This window comes from Stenella coeruleoalba, assembly GCF_951394435.1.
Source record: "Stenella coeruleoalba genome assembly, chromosome: 18".
Classification (NCBI taxonomy): Eukaryota; Metazoa; Chordata; class Mammalia; order Artiodactyla; family Delphinidae; genus Stenella; species Stenella coeruleoalba.
In genome coordinates this window covers 23,045,689-23,069,252 of record NC_137164.1, presented here as the reverse complement: position 1 = coordinate 23,069,252, position 23,564 = coordinate 23,045,689, and the positions used below count along the sequence as shown (strand labels likewise).

At 45.6% G+C, this 23,564-nt stretch overlaps 1 protein-coding gene across 9 annotated transcripts in view; it reads right to left on the bottom strand.

Annotated features, from left to right (window-relative positions):
- Positions 1 to 23,564, bottom strand: part of ENOX1 (ecto-NOX disulfide-thiol exchanger 1) — a 609,053-nt gene that overhangs the window by 126,448 nt on the left and 459,041 nt on the right. For all 9 annotated transcript variants that reach the window (XM_079902712.1, XM_079902713.1, XM_079902711.1 and 6 more), the window contains 2 exons: positions 22,083 to 22,316; positions 11,490 to 11,702 (listed from right to left, as the gene is read on the bottom strand). In XM_079902712.1, coding sequence (XP_079758838.1) covers positions 11,490 to 11,702; positions 22,083 to 22,316 — 447 coding nt within the window. The remainder of the gene's footprint in view (positions 1 to 11,489; positions 11,703 to 22,082; positions 22,317 to 23,564) is intronic.

Sequence of the window (23,564 nt, the reverse complement as noted above, 5' to 3'; positions counted from 1 at the left end):
CATGTGCTCCTGAGTGTGTGTCTTGAGTCCCCCACACCTCCTGCATCTTTTGTTCCAGCTAAGCAGCTGTGAGAGAGCTTTCAATCCATTTAGTCTCCCAAATATCAAGAGAAACCGATTAAGTCCTTATAGGCAGTAGGCCTGCCTAAATAGAGCACCTCAAACAAATCTTCCAAGCTGAATTTTTGTTTTTAATGTTATCTAGGCTCCTGATAGAGCCTTAACTCTGTGGGGTTCAGAGGAAATTTTATTTTCCTTTAAGGGATAACATTTTCCCAAATCCTCTGTGAAGAGCTCCTAAGAGATTTTCAAAGGCGTGTAACAAGTGAAAAGAGCTGAGTTCCCCCACTAGCGTTTTAGTGTTGTTTTTAAATACCAAAAGCTAGGGTGGGACTGATGAGCCTTGGCCCTGGATTGCAGAATTATAACAGCGAGTGGAGTAAGTGATTTGGGCCCTCTGGACGCCCAGAGGAGTGAGACAAAGCCAGAGGGAGGAGCCGTTAGTGTTGAACATGACAGGGGAAGCTGCTAGAGTGATTCCCAGAGAGATTCCTGCGCCCTCACTTGTGTTCTGGGTCCTCACTCAGGAGCCAGTGAGTCTGGCGGGAAGCCCAGGAAACAGAATTAACTCCATCAAACCCATACATTAAGGAGGCACGGACCGGAATTTCAAGTCAAGGAGGAAAAAGGGCATTCTGGGGTTTTTGTCTTGAGATGACTAAAAAGAGCCATGCTGTGTAACCCTGTGAATCCATTCCAGCCCTGTTGAACCTGAGGCCAGAACGCCACCAGCAGGTACCACGGTTCTGAGCTTCCTGGCTAGACGAGGCCAGAAATCTGGTTCTTTTGGGGAGTGGGGTGAGGATAGGAAGAAAAACATGCTGGATCAAATTACACAAAAAGAAACACGGTGCTTTTGGCAAATTCTGAGCAAGCAGGAAACGGTGACATTGTTCCAATAAATGGTAAGATATTAGGCAGACAGTGACTTTTGAAGCTCTGTAGAGTATAAATCCCAATACACTTCAGGGAACTGTAGATACCCTTATTAATGCATCTGTTCAAATATTCTGGAAAGTAATGGAACAAAAATCCATGAAGCTATTATAATTTTAATGGTTCCTTACAATATATAGCATCTATTAGGCTTTTGAAAATCCAATCAATCACCCTGTCTGGATGATCCCTATTGACTAAATGAAAGTAATATACGTCTATAAGAAAAAAATGAATGAAATGAAAAGTAAAAGTCTATCTTCCCTTCCTGACTACCGCCCATCCAGTGTCTCTCTTTAAAGGTAACCACTGTTAACAGAGTATCCATCCAAAGAAAAAGTTATACATACAGTACACTATGTGTAACCTTGTTTTACTTACATAAAGTGCCAATATTATTGATATATACACTGTGCTGTATCTTGCTCTTAAGTCCTACGTGTATTATCAGTAAGGCTGCAGTGAACACCCTTAGACATACTTTCTGACACATTCTTACCTAAATATCTTTATAAGAAATTCTCAGCAGTGGAAAACATATATAACAGAGTGTATGAATTTTTAATTTTTGAGAGCTATCGCCAAGTGGCACTCACATTTTATGCCCGCAAGTATTTTTCAGATTGTTTTCCTGTCCCTTGTCAACAGCTGGTAATCAAACGTTAAATTTTGCCATTCCTGATCAATGAGAAAAGGCCTGAATTACATGATGACCGATTCTCTGAACCCGAGCTATCCGCATTTGCAGTTTCCATTGTGAATCACGGAAAGAAGTCCACAGACTCATCAGAACTGCCCTTTTGATCAGTAACTGGCTTGTTGTGAAGACTGACCATCCAGCAAGAAGGGAAGAGACCTGGTTTCTGGGTATCCCTTCTCCTTTGTGACCCTCAAAAGGGTGACCCTGCTTTCCTCTGCGTCACCATCAACTCCATGAGTGGTGCCAGGAGAAATCAGGTAACAGGAGCTGGCTACTTCTGATTACTTAGACTTACTGGGCCAGGCACTATGCTTGATGATTTAAAACAATGGTTTTCAAAGTGTGGATCCTGGACCAGCATCGTGGGCATCACTTGGGAATTTATTAAAATGCAAGTAGTCCCTAGACCTACTGCACAGAAACTCGGGGGGGTGGGGCCCAGCAGATTCTTTTCCTAAAAACATTTTTCCCAGTTTTATTGAGATAGATATAACTGACATACAACACTGTGTAAACTGAAGGTGCACAGCATAATGATTTGCAGTATGTACGTACCATGAAATGATTACCACGAGGTTAGTTAACATCCGTCATCTCACATGGTTACAAGTTTTTCTTCTCGAGACAAAAATTTTTAAGGTTTACTGTCTTAACAACTTTCAAATACACAATACAGTACTGTTAACTATTGCTGTCGGGCCGTGCATTTCATCTCCGGGAATTACTTATTTTATAACTAGAAGTTTGTGTCTCTTGCCCTCCTTCACCCCTTCCCTGCACCCCCCAACCTCTGCCTCTGGCAACCACCGATCCAGCAGAGTCTGCTTTTCCAAGGTCCCCGAGTCATTCCAACGCATAATGAAGTTTGAGAGCCTCTGATTTAAAACATTACCTCATTTAAATTCCCCAACAACGATCTGAGGCAGGTGCTATTATTATGCCCATTTCACTGAGAAAGAAACTGAGATTCACAGAGAGGGTATTATTACCAGTCATATACTTAGCAAGTGGTGAAGCTGGGGATGGAAAATAGCATCTGTGCAACTTCAAATCGTGCATTTATACCCATTTGTATATGCATTTGTACTATGGGCCAAAGTCTTACGAACACTGTGGAGCACACCGCCATGCCAGACCTTGCACTAGGCACTGGGGACAAAAAGATCCAGAGACGCTGCTGGTCCTTGCAGCCCCGGTGAACCCCAGCATGAGAACTGCCGAGAGGGAGGCTGCAGAGAGCGCCAAGGCGGGCAGGAAAGGCTTTAACAACGGCTGGTCCAAAATGTTATGGTGACCAGCATTTTCTACTGCAAAGAAGACAAATATTTGCGGCTGTGATGGGGCAGCAAGCTGCACTGAGCCCTTTCCAAAAGTGTTCTCAGGAATGTGAACGACAGCAAGGAAGAATCCCAGGGTCTGCAAACAGGGCCCCTGCTCACCTGTCTACCAGACTGTGACTGACTCCTTTCGGGGTACACGCTCAGCACACGCTTTCATCTAAAATCCGTGCTGTCCTACTTTTGCTGTTGAATAAAAGCCCCAGCAGGCGAAGCTTGAGGTGGGGCCGAGGGAGAGCTTTTAGGGGTCGAGGAGTCGCACAGGGTTTCTGGGGGCACGCGGGCGGGCAGGGAGGGTCATGCAGCCTGCATTTCTGAGGCCGCAGCTCCCCCTCTAAGCAGCTGTGCGGCCTGCGAAAATCTCCACCTGTTTGAATCCCAGGGTCAAGGGGGGTCAGTCCTGAATATCCTTCCTACCTCTGTCATCCCATGGCACAGGGGTCTGCGAACTCTCTGTGAAGGAACAGACAGGATATATTTTTGGCTTTGCGGATCGCAAGGCTACCTGCTAGAGCAGGGGTCTGCACACCTAAGCAGTTTGTCTCCTTAAGTAGATGTTCTCTCACGTTGTCTGCGGCTACTCTGTCACAAGTCTCCCTGGACCGTGTTCTTTTGTTTGAGCACAAATACTAATCAGTACCTCTTTTTCAGTTGCACAGAGAGTCAAGAACACGTCGTATCTGCCTTCAAGAAACTTAAAACTTACAGTACTGCCCGGAGGTTTAACCTCCACAGCCAGGCAGAGTCCGGACGGGCACGGAGAGTGTCACCTGATCCTCTGCTCTATGATCAGCTCCGGACTTACTGACATCCCGGCAGGTACTTGTTGTGTGCAGACATTCAGAGATGTTCAAGGGTCGAAGTTGTTGATACGATAAGGACAGCCGAATTTTCAGAGTGGGAAGAGAACCTAGGGGACTGTCTGGTCAAACCCTTTCATCGCAGAGATGAGAAAACGAAGACTTAAGGAGCTTCCAGGCCTTTCCTAAAGTCACCTGGCTAATTTATGGTCAAGCTGGGCTCACAACTCTCCACTGTCGGCTTTTTTCGGGATCTAAGATGAGGTTGATGCCATTTCCTATCATAAATGCACAAAACAAATCTGCATGACAGTTCTAACCTTCCCAATCTCCAGGTTAAAATAACATCAACGACAGTGCTCTAGTGCTACTTCTGCAAAATTCTCAACTAAAGCATATGCTATGTATTTCACTTTTAAGGAGAATGGTATATCAGATCAGAGCCAGTTAGGATCACGGTTTACCCCCCAAACCAACATTTAGAATGTTTCACATTTATTAGGTTCCAGCCCAATTTCCAATACTACTTTCATTTCCACCTGTGACACGGGATCAACAACCCATATTTGTATACTGAGGTGCTTACAAGAACGTCGCCTGAAAGTGGGGCAGGGAGGCGGGAGAAGAGAACAGCAAACGGTCTCTGTCTCTGCTTAGCCTAAAATCTTGCTGGAGGAAAAAACCAAAACCCCAAACCTGATGCTTAAAAGAATCATCAAATGCCCAAGTAGACAGTACCGACAAGCGCTACAGAAGGGAGGAGAAAGGGAGGTGGTTATGCGTAGGACAGACAGAAAAGATTCATGTTGGAGGTGTGATAGGAGCTTCGGTTCTGGCCTGGGGAGGAGGGGAAATGCTTCAGACAAGGGATGGGGAGGAAGTACGAGTGCGGAGGGGGGATAGAGGGTCGTGCTAGAGGCAAAGACTTTGTTTTCTGACCAGGTAGCAGCTCTTATATTCAGTGTGATGTCAGCACACTTCTTCACACCCACCTGTAAACTATAAACTTATACTTATCCTCCTCTGATTCTTTTCATTTTTCATAAACACAATGCACACAGAGAAAGCGAACTGTCCAAGGAGCCAAGAGTCCTGGGTTCTAATGTGCCCATAAATTGCTAAATGACAGGGGCCTATCAGGGCTGCTCTTGGAAACTCAGTTTCCTCCTCTATAAAATGAGGGGGCTTGGGCCAATGAGGGTCTGAGGTCCCCTCCAGCTCTGACACTCAACAATTTCTAGTTTTCCATCCTGCTAATACTTACGGCACATAATCTTTTTTTTTTTTTGTGGTACGCGGGCCTCTCACTGCTGTTGTCTCTCCCGTTGCGGAGCACAGGCTCCGGACGCGCAGGCTCAGCGGCCATGGCTCACGGGCCTAGCCGCTCCGCGGCATGTGGGACCTTCCCGGACCGGAGCACGAACCCGTGTCCCCTGCATCGGCAGGCAGACTCTCAACCGCTGCTCCACCAGGAAAGCCCCACATAATCTTAAATTAATATTACTAAGTCCTTCTCCATCACCTTCTGCTTCCCGTTTGCCTTTCCCCCACTTTGCTCCCTTCCCTCTCTCCTCTCTTACCAGGAAGTGTGCTGGGAAATTACCAGAGTGGGACGATCATGGAGTGTTTAAATTTTCATCAGATGTGTGTGTGTTGTAACAAGGCATGGACAATTGATCAACCTGGCATGCACATTAATAATTGAGTGTTGTGGAACATGTTTCCTCAACTTTATAAACAGCTCTTCTCTGAGCTTTGAAATGACAAGCTTTGCTCATAACTGAAAACCTGAATGTGGGCAGGCCTATGGGGAGTTCCTCTGACGTATAAATGTTTAAAAAGCAAGGAAGATCACAACCTGAAAGTCTCTCAGTTGGGAAACTTGGGGGAGTTTCTGCCCAACGGATAGGCTGAGAGGTGACATAAAGATGAGATAAGGATGATATGAGAATAAAATGACATAAGGATGAGATGATTCACCTGTACTGAACTTTTTTTTCCTTTCTTTATATATAGCGAATGAGATCTATCCAGCTGGCCCAGAAAGGAAGGGAAAGCCCTAGGTGCCCCACCAGTTTAAAGGATGCTCTCATCTAACATCTTTGAAAACTGCACATCCATTGTCACAGGTGAAAAACGATCCAAAGTAGAAGTGAATGGATGCCATACTTCCCAAACTCTTGGTTGGGTTTAGTTGCTGCCCTTTGACATTTTATGCCAAGGCTCAGATGGAAACAATGCCTATTTGATTATATTTACATAGCCCATCCTGGGGTGAAGGCCAGAGATAGGAAGAAGGTTAGAACTTCAACAAATGTTGGCAGAACTAAACACCAACAAAGCTAGAAGGTAACTGCTGGCCTTTGATGTAGACCTTGAAATAAATCTCAACCTTTAAATTATTCATGGCTCTTGGGTTTTTTTCCCCTTTGAACACATGCTATTTGTTCAAATATGAAAGCAAGGCTAAGCAAGGCAAGGAGATATGTGCATTTAATCCATTTAAATGGACTAACATGCACTGGAATTTCCCTTCTCCTGGTCAACCAGTTGGCTATTTCCAACAAAATCTATATAGGGACCCACACTTTTACTGCGCTTGGAGCTTTGTAATGTACCGGAATTTGCCTGGAAGTTGTTCCGTGGGCCCTCTCTTCAGGACACCAGGCCAGCCCCACTTGCTGTAATCTGTAATAAACTAGTTCAACAATAGACCTGCTTCCAAACCGCCTACGAACGACTCCCTGAAACTTGACTTTCTAATGGAGAGGCTGCCATGGAATTCTAGGAGCGTAACATTGACATTGTGGCGATCTTTTATGTGGGAGGGAGTAACTGTCAAATAACCAGGAAATTTCCAGCCACTCTGGAGAAGGAGAGCTGAGATGTCATTCCCGAATCCCAGTGCTTTACAATCCGAATCTAATTCTAAAAGACAAAGCCAAATGGGATTCCTGTGGTGTTTGCCAGAAATATGAAAGCTCATAAGTGGGGGGATGACTGGTTCTACTTTTGGAAAATACGGCAAGTACGTCGACTGCTGTGGACTTCCGCAGCTATTATTTTAGAGGTAGCTCCGTGTATGGACACCAAACTCACCCTGAAGCCATCTGGGGAAGCAGAAAATGCGGTGGAGACGAACGAACATAACTCCACCAGACATGACGTGAGATATATTTCAAAATTCAAAGGATGAGGAAATGTACACACACCTACCAGGCTAGTCGGGTTACTGCTAATATTTTTATGGTGAATTTCACATTAGAATTTGGTTCCCCTTTGCATCTGGGGAATTGTCGTCTTCGTAAAAGCACATAAAAACGAATGGAAGCTTCTGCGATGGCTCAGTGAGCTCTGCAATGCTCCCGTTCTACGTCACAGGCTTAACTCCAGCTGAGGCTCACACTGAAAGTACCTGCCATCTGCAAGTCCTCCTGAAGGGTCCCGGCTACTGAGGACTCACACGAGGGCCCCTCAGGCCCTCTGTGGCTGGGGCGCGCACCCCTTGCACAGCTCTGGGGGCTGTCAAGTTCAGCTGGGGTTTTCACAATCCCTGTTGGTATTTGCTGGCTGGTGAAATACTTCCCAGAATCAAATTACAGGGTTAAGCCGGCGGGGGGGGGGGGGGGGGGGGGGGGGGAGTCTCTCAAACAGTAATAGGGAGATGGGGAAGGTACAGGTTGTCAGAGAGTGACAACTGGGGAGATGTCAACATGAACTTCTGTGTTTCTTCTTCTACCCCAACTCTCCTAACATCCTCTAGCCTGTTACCAAGTGTCTGGTAAAATACAGCAGTTTCCAACAAGAGCACAGCTGGTGAGCTCTTTCTTCAACTTGTTCGATTACACATGCGAGGTGAAACTCCGTTACCCACAGACAGTGCTAACACCGATGCCAAACTGTTCTACAAGGTTCCTGGAAACTTCTGAGCTTACGGTTTCAGCCTTCCTTCCTGCCTTCCTTCCAACGTACTCATTCATTCACTCACTCATCCACCAGATATTTGTTGCGTATTTCCATGTTCCAGGCACTTGATATATATCGATGACTAGGAGAGTCGTGTCCTTTCCTTTGTGACATTTATTACAATAAACCAAAACCAGAGAATTCATTAAGTCATACCCATTTGGAGAAGCGCCCTGAGGAACCTGATGAGATGCAGGAATGGTGAGCCTGCTGGGAGAGGATGGATCAGGAAGGCCTCTCTGAAAGGGTGGCCTTACAGCCAAGACCTAAAGGATGAGAGGGATGGAAGCATGCAGAGTACAGGGAAGAGCACAGCAGACAGAGGGAACAGATATGCAAAGGCTCGTAGGTGGGAGGTAGCTTTAACGGGCTCGGCAGGAAAAAGGCCAGTGGAGATGATGCCTCATGAGGTGAGGGAGAGCTGACGTTGAAGAGGCAAGCACGGAGAGCTTGAGGCCCGGGAGGATGAATGTTATTGTAAGTGCAATGGGAATCTACTCAAGGGATTTAAGTGGGGAAGACGTGCTCTGACTTATGTCAGACAATGTGTGAAAAATAGATTGAGCTGGAGGAAAGGTGGAAAGGGCACATGGCAGAAACTGCAAAATGTCTCTCTGTAGCCATTCTCCCCTCCTTCCTAACTCGGAGAACTGCAGTTTTATTCTGGAGAGCAATGGGCCCAGTCAAAAAAGTATATTTCCCATTTTCCTTGTAGCTCGGCATGGCCACGTGTAATAATTTTGCACAAGACATAAATTGAAGCCTACTGAGGATCTTTGGGCAAATTTGCTTTCCTGCTCTAAAGGTGCAACCCCTTCCTCTTCCTTTCTTCCTCTCCTTTTTCTTATGTGATTCCAGCTTGTAAAAACAAGATGTGATGGCAGGAGCAACAGCAGCCCTCTTAGACAACTATCTAAGAAGGTTAATATTGATAGTATCACAGAAACCTCAGGCCTGACAGCCTTAAACCAATGAATCAGTGCCAACAAATCTGGGTTTCACTGGGTATAAAGAAAATGCTCCATTTGTTAAGATAAAGTTTGCTTGGGTTTTCTATTACTTACAAGTGGACACCATATGTAACTGACATAACAGGCTCTTATCATCGTTCAGGCAGCCTGCACTTGAATGGTGGCAGTGAAAATGAATAAAAGTGGGTCAATTTTGAATGTTGAAACAATGGGATTTCCTGCTGTCCTACATGTGGGCTTTGGTGGTGGGGGATGGTGGGTGTGAAAATTACTTACAGGATTTTGGTCTGCGAATTTATTAAAATGGGAAGGAAAAAACCAAAGAAGGACAGGTTTGAAGGCTAAAAGCAAGAATTTAAATGTTGATGTTTTACAGGTGAGGTACCTTAGTGTTATCTATGATAGTAATCTCCATTCTTGCGGTTTCCATGAGGTGGGATCTTCCTCCAAAATTCCTGGCCCTGCTCTAGCCCTTCATTCTCTTCTTTTTCAGGGAGCAAGTGAACCAGCCTGCCTGTACAGGGTACAGTGGGCCCTTGAACAACGCAGGTTTGAACTGTGCAGGTCCATTTATGTATACTACCATACTGCATCATACGTGCTTGCTTGAATCTGCGGATATGGAACTGGGGACAGGGAGGGCCGACTGTAAAGTTATACTCAGATTCTTCATCCTGCAGAGGGTCCAAGCCCCTAACCCCTGTGCGATGTTCGAGGGTCACCTGTACTCATTCCCGCCTGCTTCTCCACGTGTGATGTGGTACATACGGATACAGGCTCCACAGGAAGAAGCCTGTGGTCCTCGGAGCTGCCTGTGGCTGGATGCTCAACCCCCAGGTCCAGCATCAGGAAGCCCGTCATCGCTGCAGATCTCAACCCCATTATCCAATTCAGCTTTTATCAGGAGTAAAACACTGACGTTTGTGTCCCCACGTGCTGGACTTCTTTGTCTATCGCTCGTTGGTTTTACACTTAGGTTGGCTTCTACCTGTATAACATTAGACACATCCCATTCTTTCAGCCGCACGATGGGGGGCTTGTTTTTAACAAGTGCTTCTTTCAACGGGTATCGTAAGAAAAAACCAAAATCCCTCTCCTATTCTAATGTGTGGCTGCCTTCCTATCTTCCTTGTGAGAGTCAAGGATTGAGTCTTCCCTGCCCAGTGGGACTGTACACCGCACAGGAATAAGGATTTATCTCAAACTGACGCTAGTGAGCAAAAGGTAATCAGTGATCATTCTACTGTTCAGGCAGTTGGCTTCTTGCCATAACTTTGCAGGAACTGTATTATTAGAATGGTGTGGCCTTTCCCTCTCTCCCTTTTCTCTGCTACCAATCCACCCTACCCCACCTACTAATCAATTCTCTGCTTCCCTCCTTTAAAAGGTGGTCTGGGTGTTAGTGGACTTTAGCCTAGCCCTAGTAACCCCAACTTCAGAACTGCTGGGCATACACAGTCGGGTAAAAGGTCATTGCTCGCCACCAGGGAATCTAGGTAAGGTGGGCTGACAGTAGTCTCTATGAGATACAGCAGTTCCGTTTTTCCTTTTTTTTTTCTACAAAGACAGGGTGTCCCAGGTTGGTCTCATACTGGATATTTGGTCACTTATCAGAGTTTATGTTTGGGAGTTTCCTCACGTGACATTTTACACTGTGGCAAAAATGGTCTTTTGACAATGAAGTCATATAAAACACATTTACAGTTAAGATGCTGGTTTTTCATCCCCTCCTCTCTTTCCATCCTAATGGATACATTATGGCTGGGGTTTACACTGATGAAAGAGGTGATGGGCGTTCTGGCACATGATGTCATTGAAAATAATACGTATTCTCAGAATGAATATGTAAATTGCATATGTTGCCATCCCGTGCGGGGTCCTGCACCTGGTGCGGAATGGAGCGCGGCACCGTTACAAGTGTCATTTAATAGCTTTTACCAAGCAAGGGGCACATGAGCAGCTGTGAGGCGTGATGCCACTGTGACATTAACTACAGACGCAGAGTGCCCGGAAAAAAATATATGTCCTTTGTTTTGAATAGAGCCCTGGGTAATTTCCCTAACTATTGTTCTATGAGAAAAAGCCCCGTTTACTCCCTCTCATCAATTTAGGATCTGGACATGAAAAATCACCGGCATCCAGTGGTTCAGGCAATTTGCTTTCCAAATGAAAAAAAGGACAAAAAATAATACTGCAGAAAAATCTCTACTCCTGAGTTGCCTGTGTTGACAGCCAAGGCTCACCTCAAATAAAGGATCCTGAGGAGGAGTCTTTCTGACCTTCTTTCTAAACAGAGCCCAAGGACAATGCGTGACAGTGTATTCAGGGGCGGCTTCTACTCTCAGCACGGGGAGGATGTACGGGTCTGGGTGTAGAGCCCGCAGGTGAGGGTGGCCACCCTGCAGGGGCGGTGTGAACTGCAGTGGGTCCAGCAGGCACCGAAGCAGCGTCTGTCTGCCCCGCCCTGGGGGCCAGGCGGGGTGTTCTGAGGAAAAGCTACAGAAATGCTGCTCACCTTGAGAAGTAAGCTCTCAGGGCGGGGTCCGTGTTCCTCCAAGTTGCCACAGGACATGAAATTGGTTATGAGGTTTTGCCATTCGATATGGAGTAAGATGGGAAATTATGGGACTACTTACCCCCAAATGAAAAAAAAAAAAAAGAGTACATAAGAAAAGGCAACGTCGTGACAAAAGAGATGGCCCCCCAAAATCTTACTTACATTGAGTGAGGATTCCGGTTAAGGCATTTTTGAAATTCTCCTTGGCCTCCTCCATCTCCTGCTCATGGGTGGCTTTCTCGTTCATCAGCCGGCGGACATGGCTGTTGGCCGACTGCACCATGGAATAGAACTGGTTTGCGGACCGCCGGTTTACTTCCCCTCGCTCAATCCAGGACAGCAGCACTGTGATGGCCTCTGAAAACTTGCTATCGTCTGGAAATGCAAAACCACCAAGTCCAAATCACGCCCAGGAAAGATTTTGGTTTTCACTTTGGTTCCTCTCTAAAGGCAAAGCACGGTCCATCCTAATGGATATGTTTTCAGAACTTGACCTTGTGAGCTTTCCTGCGACTAATGGCTCCATCATCACTTAGCTTGTCTTCCCACATCTAGCTCCACGGCACTGCGCAACCACCCAAGAAACAAAGGGGTGGTTCACCCTCTCAATGAGCTCAGTTTTAGAAGATCTGTTCTGGGCATCCTTTGAAATACGGTACAACTGCACTCTTCCACCAAACCCAGATTTCTCCTTCTTAAGACGGGCTCGAAAAACTGTCATTCACCTATCTGGCCTCCAGTTGATTTCTTTATTCTTTCACCAGAAATAGCATACAGTGATACTAGTTTTCTGACTTAGAATCTGCTGAGTTATTGTCAAGATGTGGATGACAGATTAAATTACTTTTAAAAGTGGTTGTGATGTGAGATATTGTTCCCAAGGTGGGTAGTAGGAATAGGTCAATTCTTATACTACTGCAGTTCAAAACTAATTTCACTTTAGGTTTAATAGAACATATTTGATTAGGCTGAAAACTAGAATATTTCCTTGTTTTCAACAAAAGAGGACCTGTTCCGGGGTGGTCAGTGTTTGCCTTGGAAGGCTACTGGAAACCCATTTGAACTTGGTTTGAGGGGTGTGTTGATGGGGGGAGGGGATGGGAGGTTCTACCTGTAAATAAGTGATAAAGTTTATTTCAAAGAAACCAATATACTTGCCCGTTCGCAAATAGTTACTGGAACAGATCTGTGTTTTACGACTGACTTGGAGGTGGAGAAGAAGCAAGTTTGAAGGAGATTAAGTTAACTGGAAGTGGAAGCTGTATGTCGGTTATTACAACGTTAATTGATCCCATTGCTGAAGGCTCACTGCGTATTTTCCAGACAAACTTGAGGAGACGAGCCTTTCATCCCTATTTTTTTACCCCCAAAAAGATGTGATTTAAGAGAACTATCCTAGAAACTAACACAACATTGTAAATTAACTATACTTCAATAAAAATTAAAAAAAAATCCTACATTTTCCAAGTAAACTGAGTAGAATCTGAGTTCTAAAACTAAGAAGCAAAATTAGACTAAAAGATTCAGATGCTTCTCACGCATTTGACAAATACTAAGTGACTACCATGTTCCCTCTACTAGAGGGACAGCAGAGACATCCTTGTACACTGTATGTGTCTATTCCATTGTTTATGTATTATTATATTGTGTGCATACGTACACACACACACATACATACACACTCTAGATGAACAGACAGAGGGTGGTTCACATTTAGTAAAGGAATTTTATTTTATTTTATTTTACTCACCAGAGGTTTTACAATCAACCACCGCTGTTGGTATTTTACACACCATACAAAGCCTGCATTCGCGGAGTGCTTTGTGAATCTGGCGGAGCGCTGTGGGAACACCGTGAGTACCTTTTCTCCCAGAGGCCCCCTTTCAGACCAGGGCACTTCACTGCTGTGGCTGCTTCCTGCCCAGGAGGTACGTGCACTGAGTGAAGGCAGGGTCGCTTGACCCAGCGCCCGTGGATTCTCCAGGATGGAAATCCTGCTGTTGATGGGCCACCGTCTCGGGCCCTCTCCCGCCTGGGTGGTGCCAGTCTGGGCTTGGGGATCAAAGCTTTACTCCTGGGCAAACCTGCCCCTTCTGCCCTCACGCTTTGATCCGAGGAGATAAGTGGCCTGGGGAAGGCCCACAGGGCGGCCCGCACGTGAAAGACTCAAGTTTCCTTGCCAATTTCAACCAACCCGCAACTGAGCGCGCACTTGTTCAGCGTCACAGCTGGTTTGCACAGTTTTGTTAACTCTGGAATTTCAGTCTGAGTTCAACCCTCAGCGAACTCCAGCTGCACGGGGTTCTTATTTCATGGACCAGAGCGGCTTGTATAAGATAGAATCCATCACACAACTTAACACTGCGTTCAACCCGTGGAGAGGCCCATAATTCAGCATTATGCTTGTGGGAGCCCCACTGCGACCCTTACAGTCAGAATAAATTCTGTCTCTCTCCCTCTCTCTGCGTCTCTGCAGATATGTGTTAGGAGAATGGGCCTCCGAAAAGACAGCAGAAATCAACCTAATGCTTATAAGAAATCTTTTCTTTTTTTTCTCCCCCTCTTAAAAAATAACAACAACAGAAAAGAGAACTCTGACTTCATGAACCATATTTCCCCCTTGCTGTGACTTGCATCTCTATGTAACACAGAGAAAAATCCTAGACGTTTTCATTATGGGGCTTCCAAGGAGAGAGAGAGCGAGCAACGGGGTCCCATCTTTCTTTCACCCTCGCAGGGGCGCAGTTTTTTCTTCTCTTGCTTGTGGTTACGCAGTCCATAAATACCCTAATTTACTGTCAGGAAGAACACACTTAAATTTTAAAAATGCATGTTTCCTTGAATGACCTAAGAGCCAATTTTTATCGTTCTTCACTCTTAGACCTAAAGCATAAGTTCACCAGATCAGAGCTAATTGATAGTTTTCAGAAAGAGAGACAGCAATTTTAGGATTAAGCAACTGAAAATACACAGTTGAAAAAGTAAGTAGGCAAGAGACTTTCTAACATTGTAACAAGTAATAGTAGGCAGAATTCCATTTTCTCAGTATATATGAATAAAATAAAATATACATTATATACTGTATATATCTCATATATACATATATATATATCGCTTAGTACATAGTTTTGAAAACTCCCAATTTCATCCTCGTTACTGAACTTTCTGAGGCGGGCTGGTGGATGACTGATGTACTGACGTTCAAATTAACTGTGAAAACATTAGCTAACGAATGACTGGTTTAAGTCTAGTCGATGTCTGTTGCCATGTAAGACGTGACTTTGTATTAAATGAAGACGAAGCCAGCAGCTCCCCCTGAACGGCTACGGGAGGGTGTTGGGAGCGGTCATTTTCAATACCCAAATGAAAATTCAATTCTGGATTCAGGGGAAAGATCACAGAGAAAACAGAAAACAATATAAACTAATTTAAACAGGATTTAGATTGCGGCACTCTTAAAGCTATTCATGCGGAAATAAATTAACACGGCTCATAAAAATCACATCAAAGACGCACTTATAAAAATTCCAAATACTTTCTGTGGATATGCGTGGGTTCAACTCTGAACATGGGTGCCCTTCAGAAACTAGAATGTCCAGACATGCCTTCTCCACACAAAGAATTGGGAAAATTGGCATATTTTGGAGTGACTATGGACCATTTGCTCATTAAAAATTGCCCAATGTTTTCTAATCAGCGTCTTCACAATGTCACACCTGGGCTACTGCCACTGTTTGCTCCATGGCCTCCCTTGAGCTGCAGTTTCCCCTTCAATCCATTCACCATTCCTTTGTCACACTCCTCTTTGTTAAGGACCATGGCCTTGTCTCCCTGCTTTAGCATGTACTGTGCACTCATCCTAGGGGCCCCGGAACTCCTGGTCTACCCGGCTAACTGTTAATGCTTCCCTCAAGAGTCAGCCTAAGTGCCTTTCATAAAGGAAGCTTTTCTGCAATCCTAACATGAATTCGGTGTCCCTTTGCTACGCTTCCACAATTCCCTACATATCCTGCTATGAAAACATTAGTCACTCTATACAGTAATCATTGGTTCATGTATCCACTGGCCCTCCAGTTCTGAGGGGTCAACGTGAGAAGAAAACTTCCAAAACATATTTCAGTCTTCTGCTCACTCCGAGTTTTTCCCTTCGTAGTTTCTTTCATTATACTCTATTTCTAATAGATCTGCAGTGCGTTAGTGCTGGAAAGTTACAGCAAATCCAGTGGTCAAAAGTTGGGAAATACCAGTTGATAATAAACATTTTAATTTCAGGTTGAAGAGTGTTTTCACATTGTCTACCAGAGATAAATGTTCTCTCGGCACTTAAGCTGGCTGGTCCTTTCATCCTCCAGGCCTCCGAGGTTATTACCGTAAGCGATGAAGGTTAAGAGAGCTGTCAGATAATTACACAGAAGCAGAGCTTTCCACAGTAAGCTAATCAGCTTATCCAATGACTTAAAAATCTTTTTGAAAGTTTTTTTTTTTTTTTTTTTTTTTAAATTCTGGAAGGTAATAACCCTTGCATTTAGCTTTGAATTTAGTTTTTTAATTCTGGGAAGGTGATAACCTTTGTATTCAGCTTCCTGAGGACTAAATAATATTATAATGATGATCACACTTCAGTATCTGAATCCATGCCCATCTTATTTCATTTCTCGTCACGTCGGAATTTGTCAACCTCCCTCCCTATCCCTCTTTTCCACGTTTACTGAGCACGGGGCACGTAGGAGGCATTCTAAAAATTGCACATGGCAAACATCTTTGCTAGTCAAAGACCACAAGCGTGAGCCTCGTTTGGGGGCTTATCAAAAACGTAGCCTCACCCTCCTCAGGCCTCCAGACTCAGAATCTGCATCCTAGTCCAAGCGTTTCATATGCACATTGAAACTGGAGAAGCACTAGAAGAAACCACTCAATAAAAGCCAGGGAAACTGGTGAGGAGCTCACCTAAGTTAAAAGATAATGAAAACCTGAAATGGAAAGTAGCATCTGAGAGAGTGGCGAATACTGAAAGGCTCTGATGTGATTCTCATGAGCTTTGTGAATCCCTGTCCCCAAACCCTCCACCCCCATTTAAAGAAGAGCTGCTTAAACGTCAGTCATCTTCATCCCAGAAAAAAATGTGAAAAAAAAATGTCAAAGTCTTGGAAATGGGCACAGAGACTGCAGACCCTTCCGATGGAATGCTGGGCTAGAGGATCCTCTCCACCCGCCTCTGGGATTATCTGATTTTCCAGGGATGTGAATCTCTAATTGTTATTGACTAGGCTATTTTACAACTCTTTAGGGAGAGAAGACAAATTGTGAAAAGGCACAACAATGCAAATAATTCTTCTCTGTAACAATGTAAATGAATTTTTGTCCAGAAGAAAATATGTCTTTACAAAGCAAACTCTCTTTTGAACCAGTTTTAACATCTTACTCATTCTCTCATTATTTAGTGAGTTAAGTAAAATCACTGATACAGGCTCATTTTGTATTTCTTCTCCCTCTTTGGGTGCACAGGGAGATCTGGCCCTGAATTTCAGAACAATAAGTGTGACAAGAGCCAGGCCATGAGCCCTGAATATGAAAACTGAAGTGGGTTGGAGTAGCCTGATTGCTGGTGGGTCTAGAAGGGAATGACAGGAAGGGAGATTCCACGTTTGAACAAAATGTCTCGAGAATGAGGGAAAAAAGGAAGACATCCTACAACACTTTTCTTTCCACAGAAATGGGGACACACACACACACACACACACACAGAATGAGTGGTATGTCTATACAGCTGTCCCTGATTTCTAGCTTCTATGATAGGTGGAAATAACTTATAGTGTACAGTCACATACTGATTCAGGTAGAATGGGCATTCCAGGACGGCACTGCTACGACAACATTCCCAAAATTTCACTATGTGTACCTAAAACTTAGACATCCCTAAACAAATCTCCATTCTCTGGCTGCTCAATTAACCATCAAGAGGGGTGGGACCTCACCTAGCCTTCAAATCACTGATAGTGTGAAAGGCTACATAAATGTTAATACTTCCCCCTTTACCCTCGACATTACCTACAAGTTCACTTACACACACACGGACACACACACACACACACACAATCTCTCCAACAATTCAGTACCTGTGAAAATGAGAAAATTCAGCGGGGACAACATAATCATGCACTGATTATTCCTGTTTTGGATCAGGTAAAATGTTTCTACTTGAAATGGTCTATCTTGCCTTGTGAAGGTCAGTAACGTCCAAGGACGTGATTCTCAAACAGGTTCCCGTGCTTCATATTTCCTTTGCCCTGAGAAGGAAGCCTGGCTTCTAGCTAATGGAACTTCGACTTGGCTCAGAGCATTATTGATTTTTTTAGTTTCTCAGAACCATAAATATTGACAACCATCTCAGCAAGATGCTGGCAACCACTTCCGCAGTTTCTCCCTCTGGCAGGCTGATCGGGGGCCATTCTGTATGCACATCAGAGACTAGTTCTCAGAAATGACAAATGCTGATCGCAGGAAGACTGTATCCTGGATGACATATCAGGGAATCCCAAGGACAATGCTTGCAAAGCTTTGTCAAAACTTCACCTGATTCAGAGAGGAACTCGTCATTCATCATATAATGAAAGATTATGTGAAGCTTTCCAAAGGGGGAAAAAGTACACAAGAACTTTTAAATGCTCTTTCCAGGAGAAATCCCCAGTGAATCAGGAGATGATCTTTCCTCACTGTCTAATCAATCTCTCCTTTCCACAGTCCAAACACGGGGCTCCTCCAGGGGTGGATGGTCTGTGTTAGACAAAGAGAAATTCATTATCTCATCTGCCTGGTGCTACTGTTTCCAATGAAGTGTAATTATGGTGGTATTGAGCTGCTTCTCACTTTCTCAAAGCCGTGCTACAAACTTTGGATCTGTGAGCAGTTACTTCCCAGTCAGTCTTCACTAAGTTGAACTGTCTCGGAACAATGTCTATGTAATCAGCAGGGTGCCCGCTAATCTTCTTTTTTAGAATTTGTATGAACCATAATGGACACTGGGTGCTCAGTGCCTCAGACGCTACACCATTACAACTCAGAAGACCCAGGGACCACTGGATCGGGGCTACCGGGTCCCAGAAAGTCACCCCTCTCTCACCCCACCTCTGCCAGGCTGGGTTGCCTACCACGCCCGGGCTAGCGCGCTGCACTTCCCACGCATAATAGTGGGGAGAGCTTTGTAATTGCCTCTGTCACTCAAGAAACCTAAACTACACCTAAACTCTGTGAGGCAGGGGCTTTGTGTGCTGCTTCCCTGGCATCACAGTGTCAGGGATATGGCAAAGAGCTCAGCGAATACTTGTGGAGTGAGTGGAATGATGGCCGAGGGCACACCGCACTTCCCTACACTTCCCATCATGCCTGGTAGCACTGCTGGCCGGAAATGCAACACGCTCATAGCTCCAAACAGCTAAGAAAGAGAGACAGGAATTAATTTACTGAGCATCTACTGTACGCATAGTTTTACCACCGGGCGGGATATGGAGGTCCTTGTCGGTTATAGTAAAGACTTGGCCAGTACAGATTTTGCTGGATAAAGCTGATTTTCCACAAGAAAATTGTAAGGCTAAACGAGTATGGTGTAAAATGGGGGAAAAAATGCTTGTAATAAGCCTGAGATAGCAAGATTTCTCAGGGGAGGAAAAAAAGTCAAATCCAATTAGGTATTTTCAGATTGTATTTCCATTTCCTTTCTGATCCGGGCTTTTTTTTACCGGAGGTCTTGATGGCGTTTTACATCCCCACATCAAGGAAATCATCTTCAGGGAAACAGTGTCCCTGGCTCCTGCTGTCTGGCTCTGCAGCCTTATCAGGAGCAAGGAGTGGATTTCCTCTCAGAGGCAGCCAATTTCCTAAGCAATTAAATGCTGTTTATACTCCAAACTCTGTGCTTGGGTTGAAATTGTCATGCTTGATATTACCTGACTGTTGCCTAAGATGTCGCCCCATCTAGCTCATTTTACTGTAACTGCCATCTATTAAAATTTCCAATCTGTTCTCTCCTCAAGGGATCACACAGTACTTGGCAAAAGTACGGCTTCTAAATTCTTCAAATTATACTCATCTATATAAATATACAGTTTTGAAACGGCACGGTTTGCAAATGACTTTACCAAACTGACTTCCCAATCTGCTATCCTTTAACAGGAAAGGCAATGCTGTGGAACTCTTACACGCAAAGACACTTCTGTGCTGGTTTCTTAAAAAGAACCTAACGTAGATGCCAAACTTTCCTGAAACTCCTCCACGGGGTCATGGCGCCAAGGTGCTAGTTTTTGTCACTTCTAGGTGTGGACACGATCGAATACAGTTTAGCTGACGTAGCTCATCAGGTGAGGTGATACTACACAATGTACTGGATATTAAAGAAAAAATTATTTGTTCCAAAATCAACATTCCTGCTTGAGAATGTTGCTCTTTCTCATTCTGCCCACTCCTTATGGATTCTAGTCTGAATGGAAAAGTGAGGACGTCTGCATGTGCATTTTACGTGCTTTTTATTAAAGGGACAGCCACAGCCTATGATGGTAAGACACGCCTTCTCGGAGCAGCAGAGCATATGCCAAGGGCATCAGTAAGAGGTGCTCTATGGTTACGTCAACTAAAGAAGGTTCTACAAGGATCAGGTCATTAGCCACTGCAGTCGCTGACCTTCAACACACCCTGAAAGGAATTCAGGGCAGAGAAAAGGAATGCGGCACTCTGTGCTCTGGGGAAACTGGAAGAACAGGCTTCCACATGGGTAGATCTTTTCAGAAGAAACTTTTATGAACCCAAATTCTTGCATCTTCCCATACTCAGAAAAGTACTAAAGCCATTAACTAAGATATCTGTTCCTTGCGACTAGCAGCATCCTTCTCCTGTGTGCTTGGGAACAGGCACCCCCTTCACCAAAATCACATATATACTGACTTCCTCCGTTACCTCTTTGGAAAATTTCCTCAGAGCTGAGAGGCTGTCCCCTGAGCTAGAGTCCTCAATAAGACACTGAATAAACTCAACTCACAGCTCTTACAATGTGAGGTGTTTTTTTTTTTTTTTTCCCCCAAGTCAACAGTTTCAGTGGCAACTGCATCTGATTAGGGGCTCCCAAGGCTGGAGCAGGGGATGGGGGCTAGAAGCAGAAGTCTTTTTTTTTTTTTTTAAATGCCTTTTTTTTTTTTTTGTGCGGTACGCGGGCCTCTCCCGTTGCAGAGCACAGGCTCTGGACACGCAGGCTCAGTGGCCATGGCTCACAGGCCCAACCGCTCCGCAGCGTGTGGGATCTTCCCGGACCGGGGCACGAACCCGTGTCCCCTGCACCGGCAGGCGGACTCTCAACCACTGCGCCACCAGGGAAGCCCTTAAATGCTTTTTTAAAGAAACAGAATGTCAACTTCCTATCTTCCTAAAATAGGTTTCAGGCAGCTTTTCATATTTCCTTTAGTGAAAACATCCAATCCACTTTAAACACTGCCAGCTATGCTCTAAAACACTCCAAGGATCAATCGCATCTCTCCTCTCCTAATGACTTCTCCACTGTTTATGGAATAAAACCCAAATGCGGTGGCAGTCCTCGGGCCTTCACCATCTGGCCTCAGGTTGCTTTCCCAGCTTCACCTTCGCTCTGTTCCCCCGAGGAGGCGACTTGCCTTTCTCCGCCTGTGCCCAATTCCCCTCTGCCTCCTTCTGTCTTTACTCTTTGAGCTCCAGCCTCTGACAAGAATGTCTTTAGGCCCTTTCTTCTTCTGGGGAGACAAATCTTGTTTATCCTGCAAGGTTCAAGTTCTGCCTCCTCTGTGAAGACTTTCTTGACACTGTCATCAACACCACTCACACTTGTCCGTGAGTTCCCAAAGCATGTTGCTCATATGTTGATTGACAATCATGTCACTGGCTTTGTATTACAGTTCATCATGGCCAGCGACCATGACCTGTTTTTTCATCGAAACCTGACACGCCCAACAGACGGAGGAGGGTGTGACCATCACTTGCCTGTAAGTGCACCCATGTTGCTGGAGTCAAACAACTCTGCTCAATGATGGATCAGAACTGACACACATGTCATCCTAACTTCCAAATCTGGCCTCTCCCCAGTCATCTGTAGTTCACTGTGGCAGGTACTAAAGCCTCCGTCTCTCTGTCTTTATCCCCCAGGGCCTCAAACCCGGGAGAGCAGCACAGAAAACAGTCAAAGAAATGACACGTGCCCACTTCTAGTTCTAATTCTTCCATAGACGTTAGGAGGGTCCCTTCCCCTCCATCTCTAAAGACAGGGAGCCTATTCTACATTTCTCTTCTGTTCTGCACGGGCCCCAGCACGGTTGCAGACAAGCCTTGTGTGTGTGTTGGGGGGGGCTTTGTTAAGAGGCCAGCAGAGGTGCAAACTACAGACCTGGAGGAGCCCCGGGACCTGCCCGCCTGCAGGAGGCGGCACTGGTTCATTCAACAGGGGTAGGAAGTCAGATGGTGGCCTGCTCTGGGGCTAGTGCGGAGGGCTCTTCTGCCCCCCTCTGCTTGAGTTTGGTTGATATATACACACACATTCAGGGAGGAGGCAGGGGAGAGGGCTGGGCAGGGGCACGGCTCTGTCCAGGCAGCAGGAGGAAGCCCGGGGGACCCCGGTCCCATGAACTCAGCACGCGAAGGGACAGGAGAAACACCTGGGCCCGGCCCTTGGGGATCACTCTGTTTCCCTGGCGGCGGGCCATGGCCGGCGGGGCGGCGGAGGAAGCCAACGCGCGCAGCTCCTACCTTTCAGCTTCTCGGCCAAGAGCGCGGCCTCGTGCTCTGAGTAGTGCATGATGGGCGGCGGCGAGGGCGGCCGCAGCCGGTCCTCCTCCAGCTTGCGCCGGTGCCGCTCCTCGCGGGCGCGCATCCTCTGCTTGCACTCCCACTCGTAGAAGTCGTCCCGGGCCTGGGCGAAGTCCACGTGCAGCCGGCCTGAGTCCTTTTTGTCCGTGCTAGACCCTAAGCGCATCCGGTAACCTGAAAGCAGTGGGAAGGCGGGTCACATCACACTGTCACGACACTGTCACGCACGACTGTCACAGTCGGGGCCAGGCCCTCAAGGCGCGCCAGGGGAGCTCTCACTGATTTCTTCTTCCCTTACAAAAGACATCCTTCCCATAGGAGGTGGGAAGCTGTTACCCTCCGAGGCCATCCGGAAGCGGAAGCGCGGCCCAAGGTACGCCTATTATAGATGTGGGGATAAACGCTCCAGTGGGAGGGGTCTTCAAGCCAATGTTGCCAAGAGGATGATCTCAAGAACCAGGGCACTTATCCTAACTCCTTCTTCCTTCTGGCTTCCAGGAAGATCAGAAAAATATTGGGCATGTAGCTTTTTCCCCCCTCCGTTTTTTATGGCCTCAATTTTATATTTTCAATTTACTGTAACTCTGTTGCAATAAGCCCTCTTATTTGTTAGAAAGAGATGGAGTGCGAGTTCATAAATATTATCTATGATATTTAAAAAGATCTACAAAGTAAATTCCGTGACACCTCACTCACAGGCTATTGCTTCATTCTCCTAGAAAACGCTGCTTGCTCCATTCTCTCTCGGCAGCTGCAAAAGCCACAATTACCAAGGCAATTTTGCAATACTGTTTTATTTCCACTTATCCTCTGGGGCACACAGGAGAATATTTTACCTTCAATCAAGAGGCCTCACCGCGGCCCTCCTTACAGCCCCTCCAGCACCTCATCTGGCACGCAGCACTGCGCAAATTGTCCATGCAATCTTTGAAGGCCACAGGAGCCCGTGTGAGAGCCCAGAGCTAGACCAAAAAAATGGGCCTGGAAGTCTTTTGGGGGATTTACTGTGAGCTACACAACTTATAAAGATTATAAGCAGAAACTTGATCTGAGAAATCAACACAAACAGAACTGAAACCAGGCCGCCAGACTAACTTCAAGGGAAGGAGGTTTGGCTTTGAGGTTGCTCTTCAGTTTGGGGTACTCAGATTTTTAAAAACATAAATTCAGGTCCCAGCAGGATCCCTGCTGTCAGGGGCTGCCAGAAGAGAGAGCAAAATAAGCACTTTTGCTGTGCAGGGACTTTGCAAATGAGACACCACTGTGAAATGCTAGGCTGCACTGCACTGATGCTCGGGGACCTTGTGGTAGATTTCAATGGATTATTTTAGCATTTGGGGTTGAAACTCAGCTGAAAAATCCCAGGAGAGGCTGGCTTCTCCCCAGTAGGGTACTTCACACCTTTGAAAAGTTACAAATGTG